Source organism: Trichosurus vulpecula, chromosome 1 (genome assembly GCF_011100635.1).
Source record: "Trichosurus vulpecula isolate mTriVul1 chromosome 1, mTriVul1.pri, whole genome shotgun sequence".
Lineage (NCBI taxonomy): Eukaryota > Metazoa > Chordata > Mammalia > Diprotodontia > Phalangeridae > Trichosurus > Trichosurus vulpecula.
In genome coordinates this window covers 168,680,465-168,705,759 of record NC_050573.1, presented here as the reverse complement: position 1 = coordinate 168,705,759, position 25,295 = coordinate 168,680,465, and the positions used below count along the sequence as shown (strand labels likewise).

Here is a 25,295-nt window from a genome sequence, read left to right as displayed (position 1 = left end):
ACACATCCACCAATTCCTTCTTACATTTCCACTGTATTATTAATACAGATCACCAAGGAACAATTTAAAGGAAAAGGGAGAGACAAACAGGAAACAAATTTTGAAATATTTTACCATTAGTAGTAACCATATTCAGCTCCAAATACAATTGATGCTACCCTTTCTCCCCAATGCCCAAATCATTCCAAACCCTGGGTCAAAGTCCTTTCACTTCTTACTGCTCGTGATCCCAGCCTATCACATGTTTTGCCAGTTCTTTTTTTCAGCTGAAATCCAGAGGAAGGGGACATACATGCCAATTAAAAAGTAGAGAGACAGAAAAGGGAGGTGTGGGGATAATTAGAAATAAACTTGTTGACTGTATATAGCTACACTAACATTAATAGCCATCTCATCCTTGCTCATTAGACTAAAATTACTACTTAAAAATAAAAAAGGAAAAAGAGAGGAGGGGAAAGGGAACAGCAGAAAAGAAATATGATTTATCTCTTAACTTGTTCAACCTAAATTTTGCTATAGCTATGGTAGGTCTTTCTCCATGAGCAAGCTAAAGTTATTATTACTAAGGACCATTTAAGGAAGTAGGGGAGAAGAAAGAATACATCTGCTAACTTCTTACCTTATTTGGCATTTTTCCTTTGAGGTCCATAGCAAGTTTCAACATATGATTATTGGTTTTACCAGGAAATAATATTTTTCCAGTATAAAGTTCATATAATGTGCAGCCTACAGACCACATATCTATACCATAGTCATAACTTTTTCCTATAACTGAAACAGAAAGAAATTTTAATAAAATTAAGTTTAAAAATCAATGAGGTAGTGGTTGTAATAGTAATTATAATGAAATACAACTCAATCATTCATATCAATCAGGGGTTGAGGTTAGCCTGGGAAAATAAGACATAACTCCCAAAACTCATTTTAATAATTTGATTGAACTTCTCTCCCACCAAATCTTTTTAAGAGAACCTAAAAAAAAACCAAAAAAACAAACAAACAAAAAAAACAAAACCCAGCAAAAATATGTTTTCACCTCCTTTTCCATTCCCACCTCTGGCAGAGGTGCTAATGAACAGTAAAGTCAGAATACAGGCCAACAGGAGGGAGGAGAAAAAGCAAAGGTCCCAGATAATCCACAAATTTGATAATCAGACCTTGAATAATCAAGAGCAGTCTTCTAAAGTCGAGGATTTTCCACAATTGTTTTGCTACTCTTGCCCGACATGATCAAGACTCCTGTCACAACTACCATCATTCCAACTGAGGAGGTTGAACTTGCTACGGTTCCCTTCCTCATGAATGAGCTCGAGCAGCTGCTGAAGTACGATGGAAAACAGTACTTAGAAATTAAATATGCTGTTTCCACAGCATGTGATGGCCCCAGAGCAAAAGGATATTATGAGAAACTTACTAATTTCAGGAGCCCGATAAAATCTACTGACGAGATAGGGTGTAATATCATTATCTGCAACATGTGAAGCCGATCCAAAATCACAAAGCTTTAGAATGGTTTTTGATTCATTAACCTGCAAAACATTATCAAAATATGTTGCTAGATCCATGGATAACCAAAACAAAACAAGACACATGAGCACTGGGAAGTTAGAATGACACATTCATAGAGTTTCATTTTAAACTAAGTTTGTATTTGCTGCTATAGGATAATCTAAAAAGAAACAAACATTTATCACTTGATTACATTTTAGTAAGAGAGGTTTTTTTCAGTGATGATATGCTGGGCAAAGTTATTTAATTCCATTTTTCTAAATACTGTAAAATACAAGAAAGAAGGAACCCAGAGACTAATGTCTTTAAATTTTCCCTGAATTAGCAGCTGCTACATATTAAATGGATAAGAAATTAATTATTGATGTAACTTCAATGAAAGTAAAGGCAGAATCATTACACCATGTCAAAATGTATTCTTCATCCAAAGGTGCTGGAATATTCAAATTAGAGAAATTACTTGGGAAAAGATGGAAAAAATTTGAAAAAACATCCTCCCCCCATATATTAGTCAAGAAGATAGCAAACATTTAGGAATATAAATATGAATTTTATATTAGTCATTTGTTTTCTTCCCTTTTCAAATATTTCAACATACACAGTAACAGTGACATCTGCTGAGAAAGGCTGGAAGTTGCTCCCATGACTGCTGCCACTCATGAGTCAGAAGCATGATCAGGATTAACAAGTGAAGATAATTCACATTCCAGAGTCCCTTCCCCCCTTTAAAAAAGACACACACAAATTCTGAGTTGGGACTTGAACTCAGGCTACTTTCCCCACCCCAAAGACATACAAATATAATGCCCAATTATTCACCAGCATATAGTTGTTCAAGAAATGATGCCAGAGCAAACTCACTTAAGAGACTACCAATTTGATTACTGGCAAAGTATAAATAACCCTTCCAAAATGGGAAGCCACTGAAAGCCAAGGGGTATTTTTGAGCATCAATTTTATTTGACTTCTAGGAGATGATATAATATGGCAATGTCAGTGGCTTAAAATGAATTTCTAAAAAGAATTTTCAAATCAATCTGTCATCAGTGAATTGCTTGGAATCACTAAGACTTCTTGAAATAAATGCATACGATGTATATATTAGATAGTACCACATGGCATTTGATACCATTAAAGTCAAGGTATATGCTATAATTTCCCTTTCTGTATATATTACTCATTCCCCAAAACGACAAACCTTTTGCTGAACTCACTGCCTTACTATAATCCTCATTTACTAAGGCCCAGATTTCTTTCTTGGGAGTAGTGAAGGGAAAATAAACAAAGGGGACCACCCCAAATGAAGTCCATATTTGACATTATCCCATTATGAAAGCTTGAAAGGTAGGACTCATGCTGATCTCCCAAAACAGATGATCACAAAAAACAATCTGCAGAACAGGACTGAAGTTGACTAAGCAAATCTTTTTAATCTTAAAAAAAAAAGCCTAGTACTGCAGCACTTTATTTTACTTTTCATTGTTAATATTCATCACAGTAAAAAGATTTTGTAGAAAAAAAGAAATCTTGTCTTCACTATACGTTTTCCCAAGTATCTTAATATTTAAGGAAGAAGCTTTTCCTTTATTAAACTGATAGCAACTAACATTTGTATGGAATTACATTTAATTATAAATGAGTTTATTTTATTACTTTGATCTAAGTAAGATATAAGCAATGTCTTTTGATTTCAATTCTAAATAAATATTAGGGTGCCTACCAGCTTACTTTATCACAGTCAAAACTGGTCACAAAATAGCTTTAAAATACTGCTTCCCTTAGGGATCATGAAAATGGAATGGTAGGCATAGTAAGGTACGTATTTAAAGACAAAGATATAGGACACAGAATTTGTACTGCGGACACAAAGGCAACCTTTTAAACAAAGTAGGGAAGACATCTCCAAATTGTGGGAATTGTCCCCACAGCATTAGAAATTAGGAAGCTACTACCCCAGGCCCTTGAGGAACAGGATTCTTTGAGAAACAAATCTGTAGGGCAAGTAGTAATGTAAGGCTACTAAATCAATTCTGACACTGAAATAAAAGAAAAAGAAAATCAGCAAGACAAATCTTCGCAGGCTAACAGATTTAATGAGTTGCAAGAGGTCTTGTAGTCCAAATCCCTCACTTTACAGATGAGGTAACTAAAGCCTAAATAATTGAAAACATTTGCTCATAGGTCCAAAGGAACTGATTCCTTTCAAATGCAATGTTTAATTTAAAAACGAAAAGTTTACCAGCAACAGTGGAGCTGCTAAGGAATATTCCTGGGAAACACTAACTTTCTAACATAACAAAAAATGGTTTCTAAGTTCCTCTTGCTCATCAGGTTATTCTGAATTAAATTAACACAAAGCAACTATGGTGTGGGACAGAGCTCATGGATAAGGATTTTGATGTTACTTGTTCTACCTATGAGTCACGTCAGTTGAAATTTATCTATTATTACCTTAAAAAAAGTCACAAATTGTATTTTGGGAAGCCAGATGTACACAACAGCTATAATGTAGCCTAAGTAGAGGTAGTTAGGTGGGGCAGTGGATAGAATACTGAGCCTGGAGTCAAGAAGATCTGAGTTCAAACCCATCTTTAGAAACTCACCAGCTGTGACTCTGGGCAAATCACCTATTTGCCTCAGTTTTCTGAACTGTGAAATAGGAGAATAACCTACCTCCCAGGGTTGCTGTGAAAATCATGTAAGAATTTTCTAAAAGACTAAGCACAGTGCCTGGCACATAGCAGGCACTATTTAAATGGTAGCTATTGTTATATATGCTTGAGGTCTGTGGCTAATTCCAGATACTTCATTACATCATTATGACTACTCCCTTCTACTGACAACCCACATTTACACATCTGCAGAAAGCCATCATGGCTGCTTTTACTGATGAATCTCTCTGCATTTAGCTATGATGATAGTCTCTGGATCTGTATGAAGCTTTCCCAGTAAAACCTGCTAGGTGGATGTATTACACAAGCATAGATTTTCTGAACTCATGATCACCCCCATGCCAAGATGAGGCATAATAGATGCCACTTTAAATTCATATACGGGAAAAAGGGAAGGAATAACGTCGTCATGTTCTTTTATCTAATTATGCAAATAGGATAGAATATCTGTTCATTATAATTTAAAAGTTAATTTTGAATTTCTACTCCTCTGAAAAATCCATTCTTACTGAGCGAGATTTTATTTTTACTCTTTCACATAACGTACTTTTTGAGAATATTTGCATTGGTCAGAAAATATATGCCTAAAATCCAAATGCAGCTTATAATGAGTATTACTTTTCAGTATTTATCTATACTTTTTTCTTTCAAAAAGGGATTATTTTAGATATTTTGCTCAATACAAAAAAGAATTATATGTTCAAGAATAAGTTGTATTATGAAAACAGTAAATCCATTTAAATGAAATATAAGTCATTTCACTTACCAAGATATTGTCTGGCTTGATATCAGCATGTAGGATGTTACACCTTTTAAGAAGTTTCAATGCCAAGAACAACTGCTGACTATAGGATCTTACAGCCTTAATATGGAGACCAACATCCTTTCCATACTTTTTCAATACCTCTCGTAAATTCATACTTTTTACAACAAAAGGGGAGAAAAAGCAGGTTATAAAGTGTGATGAAAAGAAAAACCTAAAGTAAACATTTTCAAAATTACAATGGCAATATTGGATTAAAATGAAAATACTTCTATTCAATGAACAGAAGGGGATAATTGAACCATTTGTTTACAAAAAATATAGCTTTTGTCCATTCCGAAAAATATGCATTGGCTTCCTCTCCCCTATGTTTACCAAGTCCTTTCATAGTCAAAAGTATTACCCAACATCACAAAGGTTTTTTTTTTTTTAAATCATTTCAGGTACAGGAGATTGCTTACATAAATATACTAAGGCATGAGAGGGCAGGTTAAGATGGAGGAATATTTTGGTCAGAACACAGAAATAAGGCTGGAAAAGTGGACTCAAGTCTGACTGAGAAAGGTGTTTGCATTTTAAAAGTAATAGCTACTGAAAAGTTTTCATCAGGGGAGTGGCCTGGTCAGACCTGGGCAAAAGACAGATGGATTTTAGTAGCTTGTAAGAAGGACAGACTGGAGAGGGAGAGAGAAGTCAGGCGTACCCATTGGATTGCTGCTATATGACAGCACAAGCAGGCAGTGTTAACAACCCTCCACAAGGCAGGGCTAAGCAGAGAAAAGAGTCATATGAGAAAATTGTGAAGAACTAACAAATATTTGGAAGTGACAACACAGGAAAGTGAAGGATGAGGGGAGAATTCCAAGCCTGAGCAACTGAGAAGATGGTGGGGTCAACAAAAGTAGGAGTGACTATGGGAAGAGAAGCAGGTTTAGAAGATGACTTGGATTTGGTCTGACATCTAGGTGGAGGTAGGCAAAAATTAGTGGGTGATATAGACTGAAACTAAAGTAGAAAGAGTAGGGCTCCACTTAAAATATATCTGGCAGGCATACGCACAAAGTGAAAACTGAGATTTTAACAGAAGAGACTGTCGAGGAAGGGTTTAGAGAATAAACCAGGGCAATAACAAGGTAGGAAAAGTAGGCAAACCATTGGGGATGTAAAATGAGAGTAAGCCAAGGGATTTAGCAGCATTAAGGAGAAAGAGTGGGCAGTATGAAAGGTGAAGACTGGCCCCTTTTCTGCAGCTCTAAGGCTTAACAAAGGGCAGACAGGACAGAAACCCAGGGTTTGAGAAGCCAAGTAGTAGGTGATGGTGATAGAGTCAAGAGAAGGTTATATTGACATAAGCTCTACAGTACACTGAGGCCACTTAAATGGCTGCAATCATGGGAATTAATACCCATTTTATTGAATTTTTTTTAAATGGTGACAGTGGAATAGAGATACTATTAAACCAGGAAGTAAATTACCCTGGCTCTCTTGTGTGACTAGGGGCAAATGACATTTGTTTTTGAATTTCACCTCTCCTGAAAATGACCATTTAGGGTACCCTAAAATTCTTAGTAAAGCTTTAAGCTAAAGTTTTTGGGACATCCTATATAAAGATATAACAAGCAGAGACAGTCTAAGTACCCCTGCCAGGTATATCACAAATCCTTTGAAAAAGTATATGAACTTCAGAATAACAAAATCACATTTTAAAGACCTGACTCAGAAGAAAACGTTTTCCTATCTTGTTCCTAGCTCTTATTCTTTCTGGCTTAAATATTTTCTAGAAGTTAGTTAAATATTTTGGTTTCAAAGGATCACTTAACCAGACTGTGGGCTCTTAATTAAGGAAAATTAAGAGCTGACCATAAATGTAAACCGCTTAGATTAAGGAAGGAAATTTCACTACTGTGTTAAGTATGCTAAAAAACAAAACAAAAAGTCTTGCCCAATAAAAGACGCTAACAAACATATAAATTTCTATCTAATTTACACATTTTGACATTTTACCTTAGAGGCTCAAATACAAGGCAGAGATGTTGTTTGTGGTAAAAGTGTCGGAAGAGCCGTAAACAATGAAATTTATCATCAGGATCAGCATCATTAAGCTTTTTTAAAAATTCCAGTTCTTTTAAACCTGTTTTTTGCCTAAAAACAAAATATGAAGTAGCATGTTTAGTGGAACATATTTAGTAAACAAAAAAACTCCTGTTTCAACTGTGTTATGTCTTACAGATGTTATTTTTATGTATGTGAAGAAATTACTGAGGGTGTCTATCAGACTTGACAGGAAAAACAATGCATTATTCACTTTATAATTTTTTTAGAAGTTGGATTAGAAGATGAAAAGGCACCAAAAAACTTATTAGAAGAGAAAAACGTATTTCTGCCATCTTTTTAGAATCAGACTTCTTCCATAATAACAATTAAAACCACTCTTATAACTATCCTACTCGGCTCTGATCTGTCACTGAATATAAGCTTTTTAATGTCAATGAGTATTCATGATTTATCTAACACTTTGCTATTTTTATACATGTTATATTATTACACATAGTTAACAACAATATTTTGTCCTTCGAAAAAGTTCACCTAAAATGCTCACTCAAAATGTTAGGTAAGAAGTTAGTTTTGTCTACTTACTTTCTCAATGAATTACAATTTTCTATCAAGTTACCTGTGTTTCCCTTACCTCACGTCTCTCCTGCTACCAGTTTTCTTTCTTTTCACTGTTGCTTGTACTATCTGTTAATAGCTCAGCTTGTTATTTGCAGGTAATATATTAAAAGAGAGTAGCTAATTCAATCATTTGCAATATTGGTGGAAAGGTTATGTATGTTAAAAAAAAATACAATGAATCCTCCAAACCTGATCATTCAACTTTAATGACTAACAGATAAAATCTTAGTTTCAATCAATGCCTTTTCTCAACACTACTGATTGTTAGGAATAGCAAAACAGGCAAAATATAGACAAAACCTGCAAGTAGTCATTATATAATCAAGGTGGGTGTTTCTCCATTCAGGATAGGACTAAAGTATCAGGTCCAACCTTAGAATTCAGTAAGATGTATCTTCTCTTACATTATATTATCATTATTTATTTTTTCTGCTCTAGTTTACCAGGCTAAGCTTTGAAATCCCAAACTATGTCTATACATCTTGTACACCCCAAAGTGCCTTGCACACAGTAGTTTCTTAATAAATAAAATGAACCAATTCCTTGAGCCAGAAAAGGAAAGTGGATTTAATTTTTCAGCCAAATCCTATAAGTTTAGCGGAATCTGAATCAAAAGCTAAAACTGATTAATGGAGGATAAGCAGTTTCCATGAGTATTTTTATTGTCACATGTCATAATGTAAATTTATAAAATAACTTACATAAGTTCATTGTTCCTGATGATTTTCACTGCCACTTCCTGGTTTGCTCTTGCCATATCTCTGGCTCTCACTACATTACTGAAGACACCCTGGCCAGTATAGCCATACACATTGTAACGTTTATCAAGGACTTCACCTATATTAACACCTGAAAGACAGAATATTCATAAACAAGTAAGCAGAAGAAAACAGTTCTGTCACTTAAAAATTGTGTCAAATCTCTGCTACACACTAGGAACAGTAAGAACTAAAACTGTGCTGCCACTGCTCACACACTCATGAGGTTAGATGTTGCATGCCCACATCAGTCCATTCCATGAAAATGTTCTAACAACTGTCGATGACTCTGTATACTGTGAGTAGTGAAGAAATGTGGTCACTGAAGTGGTTACAAGGGTAGTCTTGTATGGCAAACACTGCATGACTGGCACCCAACTTCCATACATGTTGCATTTCTTAGTTTCAGATCAAGACAAGCATGTGGCTATATCCTTTCCATCTGGAGGTAGATCTTATGGCTGAAAATATCTTTGGATAGATTTTAAATTTCATATTAAGTGTCTAAATTCATTTCAATTTGTGACACACCTCTGGGCAGCTTAATTGAATACATAGTTTGGGTTCAGGTAGCTGCTGGATATACTACACTTTTTAAGTGATGGCACTTTTTAAGTGATGGTACTCTTCATAGACTTCAAAAAATGCTTTTAGCATACAACAACACACATGCTTTCAAAAGTGGCAAAAATCTTACATACAACTCTAAAGTAAGAAATACACACTTACGATAATAGCCTTCTGCATCAGTCCAATTATCCCTGAGATTGGGATTCTCTTTGAAATCTTTTCCAATGCCAGCAGCCCTAAGACGAGCACTCTGAAAGAACAGGCAACAATGAGCTATCTAACTCATTTCTGAGTAAGTAAAGGAGTCATAGAAGTCTTCCTAAATAAAACCATTTTAGCATTTTCATTAAGAAAGCCATGAAATAAGATGGACCTTGATTTTTACTCAGTGACAGTTTTCAAAGTAATGCTAAAATTAACTTGGTATTTGTGGTAGGTATGGACCATGAACCATGAATTAATATTGTAGATATTTATAGGAAAAATTTCCCCTAGCAAAACACTACAGTTAAACTAAGGGACAATTTAAATATCTTCAAAAACAATTAACAGATGATGACAGTAAAGGGGACTGTACAGATAACTATACTGTGTGACTGATAGACTTCTTGATAGGCATACATGACAGGTTTATTAAAACTAAAAGCGACCTTAGTTATCTAATTAGCTTTTCTACACTATTAAGACTCTTCAATAAAAGAATAGGAAAAAAAAATCAATCAATATTTATTAAATGCCTACTGTGTGCCAGACATCATACTGGATAAAATAGTGCTGGTTAATATAAGTAAAGATTTGATATGAAGGATATTCTCTCGATTTCAAATTTCATACTTCTTGGGAAGCAAGCAAACAAGCACACAAGCACACACGCATGCACACGCACATACACACACACACGTGCCTCAACACCAGGATTCAAATCCTAGCCATTCCACTTGTGCTCATGGGAAAGTATGTCATTTAACCTCGAAGCACCTCAATTTCCTCATCTTAAAACAGAGCTAATGTTTATCCTTCCTCCCTTAAAGAGAAATTGTGAGAATTAAATGAGATTAATGTATGGAAAGTACTTTGTAAATTGTGGCATTATTTATTACCCTTTATTCCAACAATTCCCTTTCACATGTGTTATAAGCCACACTGATTATATCTGCCTTAGGGTAAAAAAAAAATGGAAGATGACAAGTTTTTACTCTTCAACCACAGTCACCCAGCAACAACAATCTAAATTAATAATAGGTGACAGGCATTTGTTACCTCTATCATTTAACCTTTATTCAACCTATTTTTATAATATGTAGGTACCACTTTCAAAAAAATTTTAAAGTGACAAATTATTTCAGCTATTTACTGTTTGATACTTTTGTAAGGTACTCTTATTTTACTGTTCCTGATTTTATAATATAGTTAAGCATTTTAAAGTTTCTTTAAATTGTCATGTCCTGCATCCAAGTATGAGAGGCAAAAATTGAACTCTTTTTAAAATAGAGGTCCAAGCCAAATGTTGACCACACTGCTTTACAAACCTCCACTACATTTTGAGATCCCAGACTTGTACTTTTTAATATTATTACTATTACACTACTAATTTTCATGTGGTGATAAAACTACCACAACTTTTTCTTGCAGACATATCAATCAATATTCATTAGTCTATATATCAACTATATAAACTGGATCAATCTCTCTATATAAGCTGGAAAACAAAATTAATTCTAAAATTACCTACATCAAAATATGCAGCAAACATATCATCTGATTCGGTGAACATATCAGGAGCCAACAGCTTCTTCTGAGATGAACCTTAAGGGAAATTCATATCAATCATTTGGACTATCATGAACAGATAATAAAAGGAAAACACCCACAGAACAATTCAATAGTAATTGTCCTAAAGGTAATAAAAAATGTATTCCACTTAATAAACTTTCCACTATAAGCAGTTCTGAAATCCTTTTAAATGCTTATACGGATATATCATGTATTTCACAAAACCCTAATGAATAGAGGCCCATTATGTTCATAACCCAGGTTTCCCCTAGTAATTTCCCTTGAAAGGTCTCTACTATCATCATTTTCTTGTTTAAAATAGCAAATATGCTAGATACTAAATAAGTAACATTTTTAATAGAACAAAGTTTCTTTTCTTAAAATTACATTGAATAAGAAGTGACTAAAATGTTCATACCCTTTGACCCAGAGATTCCACTGCTAGATATATGCCCTAAGGAGGTCAAAGACAAAAAGACAGTCCCATATATACCAAAATATCCATAGCAGTACTGTTTTGTGGGAGCAAAGATATCAATGACTGGGCAAAGGAATAAAAAAATGTGGCACATGATTATTATGCTTGAGATGAAGCTTGAGATGAATACGATACAATGTGAAGTAGAACCAGGACAGTTAAAGGAATGAGAAAATGCACCTCACTCTTTGCAGAGGTGAGGGACCTATGTGTGTGGAACATATACTGCCAGACTGGGTTGATATGTTGGTGAGTTCTGATAAACTTCTTTTTCTTTCTTTTTAAATCTTTGTTATAAGGGAGGGCTTGCACTAGACAGTACAGGGTGAAATGAAGGTGAATATAAATAAAACAAAACACTTTTTTAAAAAAATGTCCACAGTAATGCAATGTAACATTTTATTGAAAAAGAAATGTCAAAACTTGTTTTTGCACATCCATAAGCCCTACAATGAATCTTTTCTCATGACTAAATTATGGTACTTATATTCAATTATATGATAAAAAGCACCACTTTATTTACTTACCATTATTTTGTTCAACTGTCATAAGATTGTGTTTGGCTTTTACAGAAGCCTCAAATGTATCAACATTTTCCCTTTCGTATTCTTTAACATCAGCAGCAACTCGTTCTAAAATGTCATCAGGGGAGGGTGAACGTGTTCGAGTGCTACTCTGAGGGCTGCTTGGCTCAGATGGCATAGACATATTGCTATCCTCAGCAAGGTATTTATACTTCTGCAATAAGAATTCAATGTGTTATTTTCAGTAAAACGTATGCTTGCTATTGAACATATTAAGCTTTCTTTCTTACAACTCCAAACCTAAAAAATTAGTTAGGCCAGTAAGTCTTAAATGAAGTTAGAAAGGTCTCTGCTATTATTTGTAGAGCTACGACTATGGCTAATGCAGACAAAAGAAGATACCAGTTATCACAAACACTGTACCAGGTATTATGTTAGTAAAACAAGTTTCTTCCATGATTGTAATTCCTGCCCTATACAGACACACCAGATTCTTCCTTTGCCAGCGTGTCCCTCTAAGTCTTCCACCACAAATTCTCAGCATGACCCCCACCCCAACCCCAACTTTAAATCAATAACCCAACCCTAGCCTGGGTCAGGTGTGGGTGACCCTGTGATAGTTGAATTGCCATTACTACTCTGAACTTTCTTCTTTCAATTCTATTTTTTACTTTAGTGTATGTCTTCTTAAAAAGCCCACCCTTCATCCACATGCCCTCTGTCATGTCTGCTAGACACTACATACCAGGAAGCCTCAAGAAAAGGCATTTTCACATTTTATAAAGGACACTCCAGAAGTCAGCATCAACAGGGATTTTCTACAAGCCATGGCATTCTTGTGGGGATTACTATTTCATAACTAGCTATGATTAGGAATTTATTTCAATATAGTACTTGGCAAAGTGTGACTAATGAAGGCATCAAACCCTTGTAGGTCACAGCATAACTGTGAAATACAGAGACACACACAATTTTCTCAGTAATATAAGAAATTATAATGCTTTACTGGTCTGATTATAGTTTATATTCTAAAAGACTGGCTCTTTCAGAAAGGAAGAACAACTGCATACTAATAACTGTATTTAAATGTGGCTTTTAAAACTTGTTCAGTTTTCTTTTTCAATTCAAATAAGTAAGTTTTATTAACTGTTATCATGAAAACCTCTACCAATTTCATTCTTATTTTCTTCTCTACCTCTGGCTGTACTCAGCCTTTATACACTCTAGATTAAGTGTGGCCTATATTTGGACCAAAGTCCTAAGAGTTCTTGAGATATTCCACTTTGAGACAGCAAAGGTTATAAGACAACTTAAACTTTTCTAAAATATTTTTAATTTAACTAAACTGCAAACTTTTCATAACTTTCTCATTATAGTAGGTAGACATTTTCTTTGTTAAATTACCAGTTTTGAGTAAATAGCTTATTTTATTTTGTGAGACTCTTGGCGGGCAATTTAAAATACAATTAGAATAGCTCCTCCAGCTTATGTAATTTTCTAGAGAGAATCAGCTCTTTAAGTAATTCATTGGGGAGAAGATGGATTAGATTAGAATTGAATAAATCTGAAGGAAAAAAATCCCAACATTATAGAAAGACCTGGTGAAATCATTATAACTCTAATATATTTTAAAATGTCAGTTTCTCCACTCAAAGTCCTGCCCATACACTGCTCCTAGATTAGTGCTTTGTCAAAGTAAAGATTTTCAGTATCTTAGGGTAGTGATGATGTCAAATATGTTGAAGCTTATATCTAAAAGATACTAGGTACTTTAAAAAGGTTTATTTACTTGAATTTCTGAAAAGACCTGGGCTTCTTTATATATACCATTTTATTCATAAGCACATACCTGAACAATTGCCTGTCTTTGGATTCTTCTCTGCTCTATTAGGGCTTCTTCATCTTCTTCTTCAACATCAAAGTCTTCTAGGCTAAAAGAATAAATTTTATAATTTTGTGTCTCATTAACTATTTTTAAAGTGTAGTCTTCAAAAATCTTGGAAAAACTAAGAAAGCGTATTTCTTTGGGGGTAGGGGGCAGATATAGAAAGAAGAAATATATAACACAAACACAAATAAGTAAATATATGATAATTTGGAGAAATTTTCCCAAGTTGGCATCCTAGCTGAGCTTTGAAAGAAACCAAATATTCTAAGAGATGGCGGTTAGGAAGGGAGTACATGGGAAAGAACCAGGGCAAGGGCCTTGGCTTTGCATAGATGGGGGAGGAAAATATATGCAAGTGTGCCAGTTTAGCTTTGGTATAGAGTGAAAAATAAGTCTGGAAAGATCATCTAGAGACAGACTGTAGAAGGTTTTAAATGCCAATGATAAGGAGTTTTTATTTTGTCCTACAGGCAAGAGAAAGAATATTTCTTAGCAGAGAAATGACATGGTCAGACCTATATCTTAAGATTTATGAATAACAGACTGTAATGGAGAGAGACTAGAACAAGTAGGCCACTCAGGAAGCTATTTCAATAGTTCAAGAAAGAGGGGCAATGAGGGCCTAGACCAGGGTAGAGGATATGAACAGAAAGAGTGGAAGATCTTAGGAGATATTATGGAAAGAGAAGGCCAACTCTTCTTCAAAGGAAGCAAAGGATGAATGACTGGGGATGAGATGTAGAGTATAGAAGAGGAAACTCATGACAAATAGTTTACATTTTCTTATCACCAAAATGAGGTAATTACAAAACTAAGAGAGCTGAAAAAAGTTCCTATTCTTAGGGATCTCAGCTTTGTAGGACTTTTGTGGCCAGAGGGCTTCAGTGGCCTTTTGGTTTGGGCTGGCTACAAGACCCAGTATGAGGCCCAAGGAAAAAGAGGTAGGTGGCTTTTTAAATTTGTTTTAGACTTAAGGGAGAAGTAAAGAGAAACCTTTACATTTCCATCTTTGAATCCCTATCTCCTTTCCTATGCCATTGTCCTGGAATAAAGCTCTAGAGGTTTCTTACTCTCCTGTTCCCCACACAGAAATTATCATTCCTTATTTCTGGCCTTATATATATGCTCAATTAAATATATAGATAGGCTAATATTGGAAAAACAATGGAGTTAAAGTAACAAGGCTGGGTTCAAATTCTTGTTCTGCAAATTACTACCTGAGAGACCTAAGGGAAAGTCATTTAACTTCTCTGGGCCTCACTTCATTCACCTGTAAAAGTCAGGACTAGATGATCTTCCAGCTCTCAAGTCTATAATCCTATAAACATTTTAGGAAATGATTCTTAGGTATAACATTTTAATCTACAGCTTATATGCAAACATGCTGGTTTAAATAATTTTAACATATGTCAGTCAGTATTAATTTCACTTGGAAATAATTGGTTTTACTGTTAGCCAGATTTCTAGTCAGGATTTAGCAAGCTGTATCAAAGAAAACAGTTTTTCTACATGTTCATTTGATCACACATATTTTACTTAAAAACACCTCATATTTCCCACCTTTGCTGCATGATCATTTAAATCTTTCCCAATAAATTAAATAAAAGATGAAAAGTCAGAAGAAAAGTGTCCAAAAATAAAGGTTTAACACCTTTATATAGTAAGAATAACTTTAGGAACTATTTAGATAGCACATCATTACTTTACTATTCATGTAAGGGACAGAATATGTGCCCCTTGATCCAGCATGTCAAATTTAAATGAATTACTTTCTTAAGTAGTAATCATAGCAGATAGAATGCTAAAGAAAAGTGTCCCTAATAATATTTAAAAGAACAGAAGGAACATACTAATCTGCTTACCCTCAATTTATAGGCCAGTTTCTTGCTCTAAGCCCCTAAAAGTCAATGGAGGTGACCCACAGTCACACAATTTACAGGTTGTCTTGACTCTGAGGCCTTCTCTCTAGTAATTATATCAGAATGCCTCTGTGATAAAATGTCCATAGCACTAATAATTAGAGAAACACAAATTAAAGCACAGAGCTTCTACCTTACAGCCACCACACTGACAAATTTGGGAAGGAGAAGGGAAAATGACAAATGTTGCAGCACCTGTGGGAAAACAGGCACCTTAATGTACTGTTGTTGGAGATGTGAACTGATCCAGCCATTCTAGAAATCAATTTGGAACTATGCCCCCAAAGTTACTAAACTGTGCATACCTTTTGATCTAGTGATACCACTAAGAAGAACATAGATGTGCATACATCTATTTGCAGCAGTAGCAAAGAACAAGAACCAAGTGGGTGATCATCAATTGGGAAGTAGCTGAACAAATTACGGTATATGAATGTAATAGAACACAACTGTGCCGCAAAAAATCATCAGTGATTTTTTCACATAAACCAGGGAAGATTCGTATGAACTGTTATAAAGTTAAATGAGAAGAACCAGAAGAAGAACTTATACAACATTGTTTTAAAAAGACAAACATGGAAAGACTTAAGAATTATAATTAATGCAATGACCAATCTCTAGACAGCAGAGGACTGAAGATGAAGAATGCTAACCACTACCTGACAGAGGACTCAGGCTGCAGAAATGAGATGTATATTTTTGGGACATGATCAATAAAATGTTACAAGCGTTTTGTTTTTCTTCACAATGGGGGTGGGGGGGTGAGGGTGGAAGGGGAGGTAGGTGAAGAAACTTATTTTTTGTCAACTAAGAAAAAAAAAATTAATTAAAGGCAATCCCCCCCCCCACTATCACAATGACATTAACAGAAGGAAATAAAAAAGTCTATGTTTATTAAATGTTGAAAAGGCTAATTTTGAAGTTGAGCCAAAAAAAAGAACCCAACCCAAACAAACCCAAAAACCAAAACCTCACAGAACAAGATCATGACAGATGTTCAGCTAGCAAAAATAATTGCTAAGAAATTTGTGTGCCAAGCAGTATTTCCTTTAAACTCTGATTAAAAAAAGGTAATTCCAAAAGAGTTCTATTCTTACTTATCATCAGATGATGACTCCTGTTCAACTTTCATTCCTTCAGAAAGGCTTCCTTTAAATTTATCCTCCTTTACTTTGCTTCTGCTTCTGCGCCTACGACCACCCCGAGATCGAGACCTCCGTCGAAGTCGAGATCTACTCCGCCTACCTCTATCTCTGTTGAGGAAAAAAATAATTAAAGAAAATACAGGCAATTTATCATTTGAAATTAAGTACAATGTGGCACTTCATGATTCTGTTGTCTAGTTGTTTCAAATGTGTCTCAACTTGACAGTAAACTCTTTGTGTCCAACATTCTTCTATTACACCTAAATTGTATAACAGTATAGCTACTTAACAAATGCTGATTAATTCATCGTTGATTCTTTAATGACTGAAGATCTTGCAGAATCATAAGGTTTTCATTCTAAACATCATTACTATAGTACTGTAAATGCCAGTGATATTAAGAACTAATACTTAAATACTACTTTAAAAGTTCATAATGTTCTTTATATATATGTCATCTCATTTGAACCTCAGCATTGCAAGCAGGGCTATTCGTCCCCTCTGAGAGATGAGGAAACTAAGACTTAAAGAGGTAAAATGATTTGATTAGGGTGAGACAGACGTATTGCCTCAATGCCTGACTCAGTAACATATCTTAAAATATAGTGAAGGGGAAAAAACTGCTTGTTTAAAGTTTTTAATCAATCATGCTTTACTGCATAACTGAGTGATAGATTAATTTTAATTTTTTCAAGACGATCTCCCTGTCTTGCCCACAAAAGTTCAGGAGCTAGTAGTGAGTTTGATTCCATTAATGATGGGTACGGGAGCTTTGACCTGTTCTGCTTTGATCCTTTTAAGACAACCTGGTGGCTCCCTACTCCTGGGAACTCACCATATTAACAGTCAACATTTATAAAGTGTTTTACAAATTTCCTTTTTTATCTTCACAACAACCCCAAGAGGTAGGTGCTAATCCTTATTTTGCAGAAGAAAAAACTAAGAGAGGGGGAGGTTAAGTGATTTGCCCAGGGTCACACAGTTAATAAGTTTATGAAGTCAAATTTGGACTGAGGTTTTCCTAACTCCAGATGTAGCATTCTATCCACAGGGGAACTTAGCTGCCTATATTATTTCCAAACTTAGTGCACACCCAATCTGCATAGCCACTGCAACTCAGTACTCCCAAGCTCAAGAGATGCATCATCTTCAGCCTACCTAGTAGCTGGGATTGGATTTGTGCTATCATACCTAAGTACCCTGAAATAATTTTTAAAATTAAATTAACACAAAACAAGGAATACTCATGAAAAGAATGACAGTAACTGTTACAATCTTTCAATAGGAAACATCCCACAAAGATTATACTAAGTAAAAATTTATCCATTCCTATATATGGTTAGCATGCTACCATTTCCAGTGAAAGAAATGATTCTGAACTGAATTTTTACCTTCTTCTTGGAGACCTGCTTCTCCTCCTTGGAGTTCTGCTTCGCCTGAGTGGTGAACGAGATCTCCTACGGATAGGAGACCTACTTGATCTTCTTCTAGTTGGAGACCATCTGCTAATAGGACTGACATCTTTTGACCTCTCACGTCTGCTAAGGATATCATCTCTAGGACGTGTTCTTGAAAGGGCAAAAAAAGAAAAGTTGGTAGAAAATGAAATTACTTAAACTCCTTCAGTTATCTCAAATACTAGGAAAAGACCAAGAAAAAAAATCTTAAGCATTAAAAAAAACAGTCCACAACTCCCCCCCCCCCCACACACATTTGCCTAATGATATAAAGGGAATATTGAAATAGAGCCTCAAGCTTCCATATAGGGGTATTTCTCACACACCCACACCCACCCACCCACATACATGCACTTTAATGTTATGGTCCACTTGCAGAAGCCTAGACACCCCTCTGCCCTGGCTTCACAGATAAACATTTTTAAAATTTATTTTTAAAAAGTTACTTTATATTAGACTTGTTGGCTCTGACTTGATAAACAGGATTGAAGAAAAAAAAAAAAGCAATTCCCAAGTAAGAACCAGATTCTCTCCCTTTTCGTTTATAAGTATATGCATCTTTGGCATCCCCAGAGCCTAGCATAGTGGCCTGGCACATAGCAAGAGCTTAACAAATAAATGCTTGTGAATCAATTTATTATTTAAAGCCAAGATTTAATCATTTCTGGTGTTGATTTTTGTGCTTATTACTAGTAACAAGCACATGTGTACCACTAATAAAACTTTAAAGAATGTATTCAAATCGACAGGATTTTAGATAAAATTTTCACAAGATTACAATCATAATTCAGAAAATAAAAACAAAATAATTCATTATAATCAAGATGGAATCATACCAGCAATTCACAGATGATTCAACATCAGGAAAATAATTAGAATTAACTGATATTTAAAGTGCTAAAATACATAGGCAGGAAGAGCCCTTATTTAATATGATAAAAGGAATACATTTAAAACCAAGAACTAGCACCACTGTTTGCAGTTGAGAAACACTGGAGACTTTTCCAGTACAAACAGTAATAAAGCAAGGAAGCACCCTCCTCCCACTATTATTTGACATAGTTCCTGGAATGCTAACTACAGCAACAAGATAACAAAATTAAAAGTATAAGCAACAACAGAAAGACATAAATATCTTTTATTTGCAAATGGCATGATGGTGTACTTAGAAAATCAGCAAATAAACTAATTTAAAGAATGTTATAATAAAATAATAAAAATAAAGTAACTTAAGGTAATTGAATGAAAAACAGATCTGTAAAAATCACCAGCATTTCTGTATAAAACCTAGGAATAAGAGAAATTTCACTTAAAAAAAAACAAACCAAAAGTTATAAAACATGAAATGTGTAGGAAATAACCTTCTAAGAAAGATGTAAAATTTACATAAATAAAACAAAGAATACAATTTATAGAAATTCAGGAAGACTACATAATTTGAGAGATACTGACCCATTAGAACTGGGCCATACTACCATAGTGAAAATGAACTGGTTATCTAAATTGTCATATAGCATTAGTGTATTCAGTTACCAAAGGGAAACTTTTGAGAACTTGACAATGAACAAAAAATCTAGAATCTCAAAGGAAATAATGAGAAAATTATAAAGCAGTAAAAAAGTAACAATAACCTAAAATCTGATTTACCCCAAAACATGAATTATTGAGGGAACTATTCCCATTCTGACAGTAACTGGCAGAAAAAATTAGATAGCAATTCGGCAGAGAGTAGGTGTAGTCCAACATCTTGTACTGTTAACATAGTATGATCAATATGGATCTTCAACATGAACACAAAAGGTCACAACCTAAAATTTCGAAGAGAACAAGATTAGGTACGTTACACAGCTACAGCAAAGTGCAGAACTCCTAACAAAGGATGGAAAAGATCTCAAGGGAAGATGACTGTAATAAAAGCTTTTGCATAAGATCAAGGAAGGTAAAATTAGAAGAGAAACTGTAGAACGAAAAATTCTTTAAACCAAACATCCATATTGAAATCTCCAAAACAAAAAGCACCAAGAACTATTCCCTAATACAAAACTGGCCAAAGGATATGATCAGTTCTCAAAAGAACTGTAAACTAGCCCACACCAAAGAAGTCAAAGACAGAAAGAAAGGTCCCTTATATACCAACATTTACAACAGCACTTTTTGTGGTAGCAAAGAAATGTAAATGAAGTAAATACCTACTGACTGGGAAGAATGGCTAAACAAAATGAGGTACATTGAAGGAATGGATTATTATTATGCTATATCAAACAATAAATATTAAGAATTCAGAGAAGCATGAGAAAATTGGTATGGACTAATGGAGAACAAAAAAAAACAAACTAAGAAGATGATATACACAATGATTACAATATAAATGAAGTTTACCAAAATAATCATAGGACAAAGTGGGTGTCCACTGATTAAGGAATGCCTAAAAAAAACTATGGTGTATAAATGAAATAGACTATTATTCTTCAGAAAGAAATGGTGAATATGAAAAATTCTGAGAATCCTTTGTACAAGATGATGGAGAATGAAATAAATAGGAGAATATAATATACATAATGAATGACTACAAGTAAATTAAAAGTTCACAAAAAAAGTCATTCCCATAGAACAGGTAATGGAACATATCTTTGCCCTTGTGGTAAAGACAGGACTACTAGGGCAAATATTAGATACACTGTCAAATGTGGTTATTGTTTGAGATGTTTTCGTTTAAAACTGTTTTTCTTTGACATAAAGGGAGTATTCAATCTAGAGAAGCAAGAATGAAATGATTGATGTAAAGACAAATGATATCAATTATACACATTTTAAATGGGGGAATAAAAGGGAGGGAAAAGTTTCAAAAAAATTCCCAGTCATTTTAGCAGATAAGTCTGCTCATACAATGAGATGAATACTAGCCCCACAATATAACTTTTTTTTTTAAAAAACAAAGAAAAGATTTAGAATACAGCCTACCTTACAGTACTTTAAGTGGAGCTCATCCTTACTTTGGTAGGAGTCCCTATCTAAAGCTCAAAGCTTAGGCAGGTAGGTGCTAGCTCCAATTCTGTGCTGCCTGACACCCTAGCTCTGTTGGAGATACTTCAAAATCTGGGTGTTCAGGAAACAGAAAGACAATACTTAAAAAAATCAGTCAATAATTAAGTGCCTACTATGTATCAGGCACTGTGCTAATGGTGGGAGATATAAAAAAAGGTAAAAAGATAGTCCCTACCTTCAAGAAGCTCACAGTCTAATGACAGCATGCAAAAACAAAACAAAAAACCAATCCTATGTAAAACAAAAATTGGGAGATGATAGAAGGAAGGCACTAACATGAACAGGAATCAAGAAAGGCTTCCCAGAGAAGATGGGATTTTAGCTGATACTTGAAGGCACAGAAAAGTAGGAATAGTATTTCAGCCATGGGAAATAGCTAGTGAAATCCCCAGACTCTGGTGATGGAATTGTCTTGTGCTAGCAACAAGAGCAAGGAGGCTAGTGTCACTGGGTCACAAAGTATACCTGGAGGGAAAAAAGTACAAGAAGAGTAAAGAGGTAGGAGAGTACCAGGCTGGAGAGCTCTGAATGTCAAAAAGGATTTTATTTTTTATCCTGGAGGTGAAAGTAATTATCCACAGGAGTTTACTGAACAAGGGTCATAAAGGAATGGGGTAGTAGGAGAAGGTGGAAGTTTCTCAATGAAACTAATATTTGAAAACCCTGCTGATTATAGATCAGAAATGTCTTATTCTTGCATTTTACAAAACAAGTTATCGTACGCAAGTTAACTAGTTAAAGCTGTAAATGACAGAAAAGGAGGAGCTAAGACACAATTTATTTAAAACTACAAAAGTTAAGCTTCAGAAAACAAAGTTATGAAAGAGAAATGTTTTACTCACAATTTCATAGGAGAAAGGAACGTTTCATATGATCAAAATAAACTTTTACAATTTTAGACACTTTAAAGAGAATTGTCTTGAACTCTTAATCTTTTCAGTGACCTCTAGAATCTATGAATCTTGGTTCTCCTAGTGCACCACCCCTGCTCTGGTCTCCCTTCCCTGACTTAACAGTCCTGACCCTATTGCTGGCCAGATCAAGTGCATGCTATCAGTTGTCCCTGAATACCTTGTCCCCTGGTTCTATTGCCAGCTACAGCTTTTCAAATTCCAATCCTAGATGACCCCCACCGCCTAACTTCTTTGTTCCCATTCGTGTGCTGCTGTACACAGCTGAGGAAAGTAATATAACCAGGATCAATATATTCACTGAAAATTTATCCATCGAATCTCAATTTATGCTATCTAATCTATGGACCCTCCATGCTGCACAGAAATCTTTTTATCCTTCCCTGCACCTTATTATCAAGGGCAGCAAGATAGCTCAGTTGATAGAGTGCCAGGCCTGGAGTCAGGAAGGCTCATCTTCCTGAGTTCAAATATGGCCTCAAGACATTTACTTGCTATGTGACCCTGAGCAAGTCACTTAATCCTGTTTGCCTCAGTTTCCTGATCTGTAAAATGATCTGGAGATGGAAATGGTAAACCACTGCAGTTATCTGTGCCAAGAAAATCCCAAATGGGATCAGAGCTGGACACAACTGAAAAACAAACAGCACCTTATCATCCTCTTCATAACAGCTCTTTCAAGCATTCTTTCCATACATCCCATATCTCTTCATATTCTTTTAGTATGAAGAGGCCATTCTCTCTTTTTCCATTCGATACTTCAAAACCTTTCATTATCTCCCATTCCTACTCCTTTGTTAGTCTCTGATTAATAAGAGCTGGGTCTCTTGATGAAGATGAAAGAAGAGAGTGTAAAAAGTGGTTTGAAGCTTAATATCAAAAAACTAAGATCTTGGCAACTGGTCCTATCACTTCCTGGCAAATAAAAGAAGAAATAGAAGCAGTATCAGATTTTATATCCTTGGGCTCAAAGATCACTGCAGACAGTGACTGCAGCCATAAAATTCAAAGATACTTGCTCCTTGGAAGGAAAGCTATGGCAAATCAGGACAGTATACTAAAAAGCAGAGACAGCATTTGCTGACAAAGGTCCACATTGTCAGAGCTATGGTTTTTGTAATAGCAACGTATGGTTGTGAGAGGTGGACTATAAGGAAAGCTGAGCAACACAGAATCAATGCTATCAAATTATGATACCAGAGAAGACTTTTGAGAGTCACTTGGAAATCAAGGAGGTCAAATCAGCAATTCATAAAGAAATTAATTCAGGCTATTACTGGAAGGTCATATACTGAAGCTTAAATATTTTAGCCACATAATGAGAAAACGGGACTCAGTGGAAAAGACCCAGGGAAAATTGAAAGCAAAAGGAAAAGTGGATGGCAGAGGATAAGATGGATAGATAGTATCATGGAAATAAGGAACATGAACTTGTACAGACTCCAAGATAGTGGAGGATAGTTAGAAGGGCCTGGCATGTATACTCCACAGGGTCATGAAGAATGGTATACTATAACTGACTGAACAACTCCTTACCAAGGCTGACCACACTCCTCATTATCTTAAATCCATCCCCTTAGTTTCCTGTGGTGACTTGCTCCCCTAATCATTCTATTTCTCTTCTTTAATTTTTCCTCATCCACTAGTGTCAGGTCTAGTTTTCCCCCCATTCTTAAACATAAAACCCAAAAAACAAAACAACCTCATAACTACCATTCCCTTAAATTATCATTTTAAAAACTATTTCCCCCCTTTTACAGCAAAATTCCTATCAATTAACAAACATTCATCAAGGGCCTATGTACCAGGCACTGTTCCAGGAGCTGGAGATACGAAGACAAAAGCAAAACAGTTTATGTTCTCAACAAGCTTAAATTCTAATAAGGGAGATGATATGGATGGACACACACACACACACACACACACACACACACACATACACACACACACACTAAAAAAAAATGCAAACACAAAGAACAAAAGGTGCATATATATCAAAATAATCATAGTAAGACTTTTTGTAGTAGAGAACTAGAACAAAATGTGTCCACTGATTAAGGAATGAAAGAAAAAAAAACTATGGTATATAAATGCAATGGAACTTAGTATATTTCCACATTCCACATTTATACTTACTTCAAACTTTCCTTTATAATTGATGGCAACACCATCATTTAATTATCCAGATTTGTAACCTTCTAATCCTTGACTCTTTCTCAACCTCCATTATCTAATCAGTTACCAAGTAATATGTCCGGCATCCAATCCCTATTCTAGAAGCAGTAGTTTCCTAATTCATCCCCTTGCCTCCAATCTCTCCTATTTCCAATCCATCTTCTACATGGCTGCCAAAATGACATTTTACTCAAACTGGCATTTAAAGCCCTCTCTCAATTCGGCTCCTATCTTTCCAATTAACCTGATAACCTATTCCCTTTACACAAGATCCCACCTCCTGTATCGGTGGCATTGCATAAATGGTCTCCTGTGTCTGGAAGAGGCTTCTTTCTCATCTCATCAGAATCCCAAGCACAGTTTTGATGTCACTTCCTACCTGAAGCCTTCCTTCAAATTCCTCGCCTCCCCCCCCCCACACCCCAGTTGTTAGTACTCTCTTCCTCTGAAATTACTTTGTACATACTTTGTATTACTTACTTTTGAACATGTTATAACCTGCTTTGTAAAATGCATACGCCTTGAAGGAAACTGTTTCATTTTTGTCTTTGTATCTCCTACACATAGTAGACACTTGCTTAATAAACTGAACTGCTTTACATCTAAGGTCATCTATTAAGACCCAATATGATACACATACATATATACACTGGAAAATTTACAATTGCAAGGTCCCTAATTTAGAATTATACCAAGGCAAACAGGCAACTTCATAAAAAGAATATGCAATCTAATATAAACAGTATCTCCAGGAAAATGCTTACCAACCCCAAAAGCATTTTATTAAGTACCCACTAACTGCAACATGCAACAAGCAACATGCAAAAAACTAAGAATATATATGATTATTTAAGAAGAGTACACTATCAACTAGAGCAGGGCTTCTCAAACTTTTTCTACTTATGACCTCTCAGTGCTTCTTAAACTACGTGTCATGACCCCACAGTTGAAGAGGCACTGAACTTGAGGAACCTAGAAACATTTTCCTTAGGAGATGGTATGAATCTGAAGGAAGTTGGGAATTCTAAGGGGTGG

At 35.1% G+C, this 25,295-nt stretch overlaps 1 protein-coding gene across 9 annotated transcripts in view; it reads right to left on the bottom strand.

Annotated features, from left to right (window-relative positions):
* PRPF4B (pre-mRNA processing factor 4B) overlaps positions 1–25,295 on the bottom strand; it is a 47,961-nt gene that overhangs the window by 7,949 nt on the left and 14,717 nt on the right. For all 9 annotated transcript variants that reach the window (XM_036753116.1, XM_036753139.1, XM_036753124.1 and 6 more), the window contains exons 3-13: positions 18,064–18,240; positions 16,625–16,780; positions 13,570–13,651; positions 11,724–11,934; positions 10,678–10,751; positions 9,105–9,195; positions 8,319–8,466; positions 6,949–7,086; positions 4,948–5,101; positions 1,415–1,529; positions 620–771 (exon numbers count right to left, since the gene is read on the bottom strand). In XM_036753116.1, coding sequence (XP_036609011.1) covers positions 620–771; positions 1,415–1,529; positions 4,948–5,101; positions 6,949–7,086; positions 8,319–8,466; positions 9,105–9,195; positions 10,678–10,751; positions 11,724–11,934; positions 13,570–13,651; positions 16,625–16,780; positions 18,064–18,240 — 1,498 coding nt within the window. The remainder of the gene's footprint in view (positions 1–619; positions 772–1,414; positions 1,530–4,947; positions 5,102–6,948; positions 7,087–8,318; positions 8,467–9,104; positions 9,196–10,677; positions 10,752–11,723; positions 11,935–13,569; positions 13,652–16,624; positions 16,781–18,063; positions 18,241–25,295) is intronic.